The 9,012-nt window shown below is 34.9% G+C and overlaps 1 protein-coding gene across 1 annotated transcript; it reads left to right on the top strand.

The window, feature by feature from the left end:
* Positions 1–2,616: 2,616 nt before the first annotated feature.
* LOC145045801 (uncharacterized) lies at positions 2,617–5,733 on the top strand. Its single transcript, XM_078994113.1, has 4 exons — positions 2,617–3,671; positions 3,839–3,904; positions 4,146–4,292; positions 4,682–5,733. Exons 1-4 carry the CDS (start codon positions 2,772–2,774, stop codon positions 5,372–5,374), a joined length of 1,806 nt encoding a protein of 601 aa, XP_078850239.1. The 5' UTR covers positions 2,617–2,771; the 3' UTR covers positions 5,375–5,733.
* Positions 5,734–9,012: the final 3,279 nt, after the last annotated feature.

The raw sequence follows: 9,012 nt of genomic DNA on the forward strand, positions 1-9,012 counted from the left end.
CCGTTATCCTGATTAATTAGTCATGTCTCTAACTCTGTTAGGGATAATGATTGGTTCAAGCGATAATGCTCTAAGCATACTCCTTGTTGCATGGAGTTGTTATGCTTGTCGTGTAGCGTAAGGTGTCCTTGGCGGATCTGAACATTTTGTGCGGACGTCCCACCCTAAGGGAATGCTTGAGGGGATGGAGTCCTGCTGGAGCGGCCATGCTAGGCCTAGCCAAGCCAGATGAAGGGTCCTCCAGCCCGAGGGCTCTACTCCTGGCCTATGTTGGGGGGCACATTATCAAATATCACCATATGGAATCGGTATGTCACGAGACTTCTTGATATTCGTATGGATGAGTGAGTTGTCTTTGAAATGGTAATGGGTCTTTGACGAGACATGTAAAATGCATTAGGCATAAACCTTTTAGCGCCTCGAGTTCAAGTTGTTACTATGAGAGGCAATCACAAGCAACACACCATACACATGTAAATTAGTTAATATACTGATTTAACAAAACTAGCTTTTTTAATTTCAAAATTTTATTTAAGCATCGATGAATGCATGCTAGTTTGGAATTTTTGATTTATATTTGAATATTTGTTATAAGATGGTTTGGTATTTTGGTAATTGATAGTTTGGTTTATGTTGATATTTTCATAGTTTGATACATTTGTTTATATATGTTGATACTTCGGTAGTTTGGTACATTTTGTTTATTTGGTAGATAAATTTTCTTGATGCTTTTCTTAATAATGTAATGTATAAGCGAGACCTGAGGACAATAATTGATTGAGAAATTAAATATACTCCTACTTACATTTTCTTCCTACTTATATTTCTACCCATGTGAAATGGTGATACATGAGGATATTTAATTTCTCATAATTGATTATTCTATATCCAAAATAATAGCATGGGCATTAATGGGGGAACAACATCGAGAGGGGCGCTGATAATGCCACTGCCAAGTAGTTTTATGTTTTACTATATGTTTTGTAGACATTTATGACAAATAACTTTAACATTAGTCATTTTTGTACAATTTTTTTTATGTTAATGTTTTTTCTAAGTTTTTTTGATGTTGTTTATGTGTTTTTTATACCTTTTGGGTGCTGAGAAAATAATATTTGATGACTTAGCAAATAACTAGAAATGTGGGTGACATCAGTAGGGTCACATCAATTGCAGATATATCAGTGGCGACATTGAAATATTAATGATAAAACATTACATGACTTGTCTCAAACACTAGGACGAATTTGAAATGTATTAAGAGTGACTTTGTCGACCCTATTGCCCTAAATTCTTGTAGTGCATACCTTTCTACTTTTTGATTGTTTTTATTGTTATAATTTGAAAAATATTAATTAATGTATTTCCAGCCTTTTTTAGCAAGTGAATCGATAAAAATGTGATAATCATCTGCAATGAGAATTAAAGAAAAATAAGTAGAAATAATGAAAATTATTTATCTTTTACTTAAAAAACTTGATTTGCATAAAAGAAATGATTTTCACAAGTGAGTTTCTTCCAACGCAAAAAACATTTTCAAAAGGTTTTTTAATAGCAAAAACTTTTTTTAAAAAACCTCTAGTAGATAGTGTTAGGGCCTATCTGTCAAATCAATAAACAGGTAAAAATGTTTGTGTGTATATGCAAGATAAATGATAATTGAAAATTTATTTTGTTAAATGTGAGATACATTTCTGTCCAAAAATAAGTAAGCTTAATGAAATTTGAATTATAAACTTACTAAATTATAATTACCACAAAATGTCAAAAATTAGATTTGAATTTTAATTTAGAGTATCGATCCCTTATATTTTAACATTAGAGCAACAAACATGATGATTTTATATTAGTTTTTGGCATGAAAAAACTTCAAATGTAAAACCTTATTACTATATCTCTACAATTGAATAATTTTTAGCCTTTTATGAATCGTTTCTACGAGTTATCAATTATAATTTGTTAAAAACATATCTTAGAAACACAATTATTACAAAACCATTTTTTCGAAGAGAGAATTTCATAACGAGGGTTTTTAGGTCGATTTTCTCACACATCCACAACTATAAATCCAACTATAAATATGATGTTATGTATCATGCCATGAAGTCATGCAAACATGGCCACATAAGTAATTTTTAAATAAAAAAATTGAATAACCTTTATCTTTTTTTTTTCTTTAAAATTATTTCAAGTGTTTTTTTTTTGGCTTGAAAAAACTTATAAAAAAACCCATAAAAAGTCTTAGTTCTAAAAAACTCATCATACCTTTTTCATAACACATCATGGTCTAAGGTTAGTATTTGACGCCACGCCTTAACAAAATATTGCATCCAGTCATATATGTATATAAAAATGAATAATATTAAAAATATAAATAGAATTATTAATTATATACAAAATTACCAATATAAGTCATGCCTTAATAAACGTTGTGGCTTATCACAGCTTACAAACTTGAAGTTTGGCATTGTCGTTATATCACGCATCGGGTTATTTATAACTTTGAAAAAACTCTTGTCATGAGTATTTCAATATTACAATCTTTAGAAAATAAAATCTTTATACTTTATAAAGGATTAAAAGTTAACAACTTGATGAAAACATTTGGAAATGATTTGATTTTTTTCTCCCACATGTAAACCTCTCTCCTCCTCCTTTTATTTCGCCCTCACTTCTACCTTTGTTTTTCCCTCGCAATGCCTACCCCTTTCGAATTTTCTTAATTGCAAATCTTGGTCTTTGTATTCTATATTTGATAGATCATCAAAACCATGTCTGTTCTAAAACATTTTGAGCACCTCAGAATACGACTAGAAGTTATAAAATCAGCAACTAATAACTTTGCTAAAGAAAGCTGCATCGGAAGAGGAGGATTTGGGAAAGTCTACAAGGGAGAACTCCTCCATTCGAAGGGGCATAGCATGGTAGCTATAAAACGTTTAGATCGTGCTTTTGGGCAAGGTGACTCTGAGTTTTGGAAGGAGCTCATTATGCTTTCAGTTTATAGGCATCAAAATATTGTCTCCCTCATAGGGTTTTGTGATGAAAAAGGCGAGAAAATTCTCGTGTACGAGTATGCATCCAACAGAAGTCTAGACTTGCATCTCGACAACAAGGATCTAACGTGGGTTTGGCGCCTTACGGTTTGCATCGGGGCAGCTCGTGGACTAGCATATCTTCATGATCCTGTTGAGACCCAACAAAGAGTATTACATCGTGATATTAAAAGTTCAAACATCCTATTAGATGAAAATTGGAACGCCAGAATTGCAGATTTAGGTCTATCCAGATTTGGTCCTGCTAACCAAAAATACACATTTCTTGTGACCAATAATACTGTAGGCACCATTGGCTATTGTGATCCTCTATATTTAGAGACTGGATTACTAACAAAGGAGTCCGATGTCTACTCCTTTGGTGTGGTTTTGTTTGAAGTATTGTGTGGGAGATTGTGCTTTGGAAATAATGGATCCTTTACTCAATTGGTCCGAAAGCATTACAAACGGAACAACCTCAATGAAATTGTATGGGGCAATATAAAAGATGAAATACATCCTAGTTCTTTGAAGGTGTTTTCAACAATTGCTTATCGATGTTTGAAGTGTGACAATGAAAAACGTCCATTAATGAAGCAGGTTGTGGCAGAACTTGAGACTGCCCTTGAATATCAAGTAAGTTGCTTCTTTTTTTAATCATTCCATTAATTCATTTGTCTAATAATCGTCTCAATATATTTGTCTATACATTCTATGTATGTTTCAAAGTGTCACGTCTATATTATCAAATATCTTGTTCAGTTTGCTATATAAATAAATCTAATTGTAACTCCTGTTAACAGCTCTCAACTGCTTCAGTATCAACACCCACATACCAGCCCGGTTTTGAAAAGCTCAAACAAGAAAAGGTTCGTTTGGTTTGATCAGTTTAATTGATAAGTATATTGCAGTATTTTTGAGCCTTTACAACCTCAAATTACACTTGTATAGGATGTAGTATAGGATGTAACAACTCCTTAGTAATTTTAACAATAGAAAGTAGAAAGTTGTTGATTTAAATTGAAATCTCTGATAAAGCAAACTGACATTTGCTAAAACTTATTTTCTATTGATTGGACAATTCTTAGATTTATGTTTAATGTATTCTAGGTTGATCTCCGAGAACATTGGAGACACCAGGATCAGTACAAGTGGTTGGAAACTCATGGAGTGGAAGAGGAGAATTTGGTCGATAATCTGCCAAAGGATCCAAGAAAAGACCTAAAGCGACATATTTGTGTTGACTTGGTCAAGAGGGTAATTCACTAATTTTTATTTTGGATATTCACACTTTTTTAATGTTTGACATGAGTTATCAACTTATCATAGTTGATCCATAAATAATAGTCCGTCCTTTCTTTTTGAGGCTCCATTAGAAGCAAACCGTGACAATAAAGGTGAGATGGGGATCATTCTTGATCTCAAAAATAGCCTTTGAAAGCTTGACCTATGTAACAAACATACTTATAACATCTATTGACATTCAATTTATCACAGTTATATTCACATACTCACTACTTCGAAGCATGCATTTCTTATCATAAACAATCGAGTAGAATAAGATCTTGTCTTTATATGTTTAATCTGGTCCCAAAAATGTAGTCGATATTTGGTCAATAGTAAAAAAAATGTTACAATTATCGCAGGTTCCCTTGTTCAAGGACATGAATGAGACGCAACTCCACGACATTTGTCAACGACTGAAGCCGAGATTATACACTGATAATACTTACATCATCCAAGAAGGAGATCCTGTCGATAAAATGCTCTTCATCATACGTGGTCATCTTGAGAGTACAACCACATACAAAGAGAAAAGCAGTGTCTTCAACAATGGTTATCTAGGAGATGGTGACTTCACTTCCGAGGAGCTTCTTACCTGGGCAATTGACCCTAAATCCGGTGCTAACTTCCCATCTTCCACTAGAACCTTGAAGGCGTTAAGTGAGATAGAGGCATTTGCATTACCAGCTAACGAGTTGAAATTTATTGTCCATCACTTTGGGATTCCCCAGAAACAGCTACAACACACTTTTCGATTTTACTCTAAGCGGTGGAGGACATGGTCGGCGTTCTTTATTCAAACAGCCTGGCAGAGATATTCCAAGAGGAAGGTTTTGAAGCAGCGAAGGATGGAGGAAGAAGCTGAATTGAACACATGCATCAATGGAGGTGGTGTCGGTGGAACTTCCTCCAGTGTCGGAGCTACGTTTTTGGCCTTGACATTTGCTGCCAAGGTGATTCTTGGAGTCTACAGAAACCGGAACCTTAAGATTGCAAGGGAAATGATGAAATTGCAAAAGCCTCCAGAGCCGGATTTTAATGCTCATGCTGATTAGTTAGTGATCACTGGATGACATGATAGTATTAGAGCTGATTATGTGTGTTGCTAATTTCTTGGATCTTGTGCTTGTACATTAACGAAATTATACATATATATAGGCTTCGAATGCTTTTATGAGAAGAAATCCAGACAACGAATTTAGCAGAATGGCCAAAAAAAATCTTGGTGGCTTGTAAAGTTCTAATTTGCTTTATATGAGATTTGGCGCTACAAAATGTAAGCTATGCAAGCTATATATAAGATAGATCTCACCGGTCTTTGTTTGGGGTTTTTGATTGAATTTGGTTTTGTAATTATGTTTGTAAAAGACTATGTGATGATGCCCATTAAAATTAACAAATCATGTTTGTGTAATCAGAGAGATTTGCAGCTGTACCTGCATCTTGTGCACCAAGGAAAAACAGCAGAAACAGGGGAGAGGAAAGAGGGACGAAAATAGAGGAACATGAAAAAGGAAATAGCAAAAACAAATATTACTTGTTGCCAAAGTATTATGCTGGAAAAAGCTTAGTTCTGAATTGAATTCACAAAGCCCCGATTAGGCGATTACATCTATATATATTACTAAATAAAATAGTATTTCAGTCATACTCTAAAACTTTAAAAAAAAAAAAAGGCAAGTTTCCAAAAATGCCCCTGAACCCTTTTTCCTGAATTAAACCAACATTCTCCACCGTAATTTAGAATTTCCTTCACTCCTATTTTCATACGCATGTCTTCAAACTTTATCCTGCCTAACAACTTGGTGAGTTTGTCAGCTCGTTGCTTAAGGGTGCTAACATGTGAAACGACTATGTCACCTCTTTGAACACACTCTCGAATTAAGTGATATCAAGCATCTATGTGCTTACTTCTCCAATGGAACATTGGGTTTTCATCAATTCGAGAGCTGACTTGTTATCAACGTGAAGGACAACCGGGCAGATAGGACTCCAGTTACAGCATGGATCATACAGTATATCCATATTCGTTGACATGCTGCTGTGGTTGCAGCCATGAATCTCATATCAAAGAAAGTGATTCAGTTTACATGAAAGAAAGGTGTGTAAAAATATCATAAAATCAACCAATCTTCAAACTAAACAGAACCATAATCGAAATTGATTGAAATTAGCAAGCAACATACTCAAAATTTGAAGGTAAATAAGTAAGAATTATTTATATAAACAAAATAACCTTTCGAAGTTTTTCTACGTAAATAAGCAAGAAACAGGTAAAACTTGCTTCTAAATGCGAATTGAATCCGAGAATCATGAGCAGACACATATGACATATGACATAACAAAAATCGAAGAATCCAAAGACATAATATAAATAAAGAAAAGGATGAGATTTTACCTCTGTTTAAGTGTAATGAGCAGCAGGGTATTCACGAATATACATTCTATGAACATCAGTGAGTAGAAGAAGCAGAAAGTGCTCATTCAATACCTGATAACATACCAAGTTCCAAAAATCACTAATTGAAGCTCTTTTAAAGTGTCAAAGAACACAAGAATCAAAGAGAGGACTTGGGAGTACCATTATATTGGATTGAGAAACCTTAATTCCGATTGCAAGGAGGCCACAAATACGACAACAATCAGTTGATGGCGATGAATTCAGAGCTCTCCCCTCGCACTTTAATCTATATTTCCATACCGAGCAGAGACGAAGAGAGAATGCATGAGCGGGGGAAGGTAGGGGTGGCAATTTATGACACTACACGATAAAAATACACGACACGAAACGAAATTGGGACGAAACTAAAATTTGAATTCGTGTTCGTGTCGTGTTCGTGTTAGCTGTAAAAAACACGATGTCGTGTCGTGTCGTGTCGTGTTCGTGTTTAAAATTCGACACGAAATTGACACAATTTAGCAGTTCTTTATCGTGTTTGTCGTGTTTATCGTGTTATATTTCATAAAGTATTCATTAAATAAACTAGTTTTTAGTATATGTTATATTTTCCGTGTCGTGTCGTGTTTGTCGTTTTTTAATTCGTTCGTTTTCGTGTTAGTTAAAAAAAACAAGACATCGTGTCGTGTCGTGTTCGTGTTACCAAAAACCTTGTCGTGTCGTGCCGTGTCATATAGAAACACGAAACGATAGCACGATTTGCCACCCTTAGGGGAAAGAGAGATGGTGGATATCATTCCTGTTGTTTTAGACAGGAGGAAGAAGTGAAGGCGTGAATTCTATTTTGTAATAAAGGTGAAGGGAAAATAAATGAAAGGTAAAAGAAGGACCGAGTCAGCTTCGTTTTATTGGAGGACCGAATCATCATAAAATTGGGGACTGAGTCCCTGATTTGGACCGAGTCCAATGATGCAAAAGGCAAAAGAAACAAGCTGATTGGGGATTGAGGACCCGATGCTAACTTTGGACCTAGTTAGAAGACTTATCAAACAGACCCTTAGTATGTGTTTTACAGCTTGCATGTGCATACTTGTGCGTTTTCCCATAAATCTACTTACCATTCCCACTGAAAAGGAAATATCGAGAATGTGTGAGATACCTCAATGCACCCACAAGGCTTCTATAATCAGTTGGATTTACTAACTCCCCTTTCTCATCTTTCTTCAATTCCAACTTTGCTTCCATGGGATATTTGAAAGAATTATAGTTATTCATCCGAAACTTTTTGAGAAGCCTTTTTGCATAAGCCTTTTGTATTAAGCAAAGTTCACCTTCCTTTTGAGTCACTTCCAAACTGAGGTAGTAAGCAAGCATTCCCGGATCACTCATCTCAAATTCATGGTTTATTTGGTCTTTGAAACTCTTGATGACATCTTCCAAGCTACCTGTAACAATTAAGTCGTCAACATATACACCAATTATTAATCAATTCAAAATTCTCTTCCATGAATAAACCGTATGTTCTTGAGGGCATTTGACAAAACCAAGATTTTTCAAGCATTTTTCAAGTCGATAGTTCCTTGCTCTTGGCGCTTGTCGAAGACCATAAAGAGTTTTTGACAACTTATATACTTTCTGGGGTTCTTGCTTATTCACGAATCCTTCAGATTGTGAAACGAAAACTTCTTCATCAAGGACACCGTTCAAGAAAGCTCGATTTAGCATCAAGATGGTGTATTTTCTAGCAAAATTTCCCTAGCAAGAACAAGTAAAATTTGTATTGTTTCAATTTGAGCAACGGGTGTTAACATTTCATTGTAGTCTACACCAGGTTTTTGCACATACCCTTTTGCCACAAGTCTCACCTTGTGTTTCACTAAATTCCCTTCGGGATTTCATTTTACTCTGTAGACCCATTTTATACCTATGGTTTCCTGGCGGCAAGTTGACAAGCTTCCATGTTTTATTTTTCTCAATTGCTTCACTTTCACTTTTCATTTCTTTTAACAAAATTTCACCTTGTTGATCTGTGGCGAGTAACTCGCGTTCACCGTCATGAAATAGTAACATTGCTTCATAATCGGCATATATATCATCGAGTGATCTTAGTCGTATAGGAGCTTCATCTCTCATATTTGACTCTTCTAGTGATAACGTGTATGACGAGTCACTAGATTCATTGTGACTTGGTTGTGTGATATGAGATAGAATCTCCTGATCATCATAGTTAGGTCGATCATTAATATTTTCAAATGTACCTGTAGCATCAAACTTGCTTGATTCCTCCTAATTCCA

The sequence above is a fragment of the Lactuca saligna genome, chromosome 5, assembly GCF_052625555.1.
Source record: "Lactuca saligna cultivar CGN05327 chromosome 5, ASM5262555v1, whole genome shotgun sequence".
Taxonomy (NCBI): domain Eukaryota; kingdom Viridiplantae; phylum Streptophyta; class Magnoliopsida; order Asterales; family Asteraceae; genus Lactuca; species Lactuca saligna.

Coding starts and splice junctions, on each gene's coding strand:
- LOC145045801 (XM_078994113.1), top strand. CDS start 2,772: ATGTCTGTTCTAAAACATTTTGAGCACCTCAGAATACGACTAGAAGTT. Junction 3,672..3,838: donor AGACTGCCCTTGAATATCAA/GTAAGTTGCTTC, acceptor TCCTGTTAACAG/CTCTCAACTGCTTCAGTATC. Junction 3,905..4,145: donor AAAAGCTCAAACAAGAAAAG/GTTCGTTTGGTT, acceptor AATGTATTCTAG/GTTGATCTCCGAGAACATTG.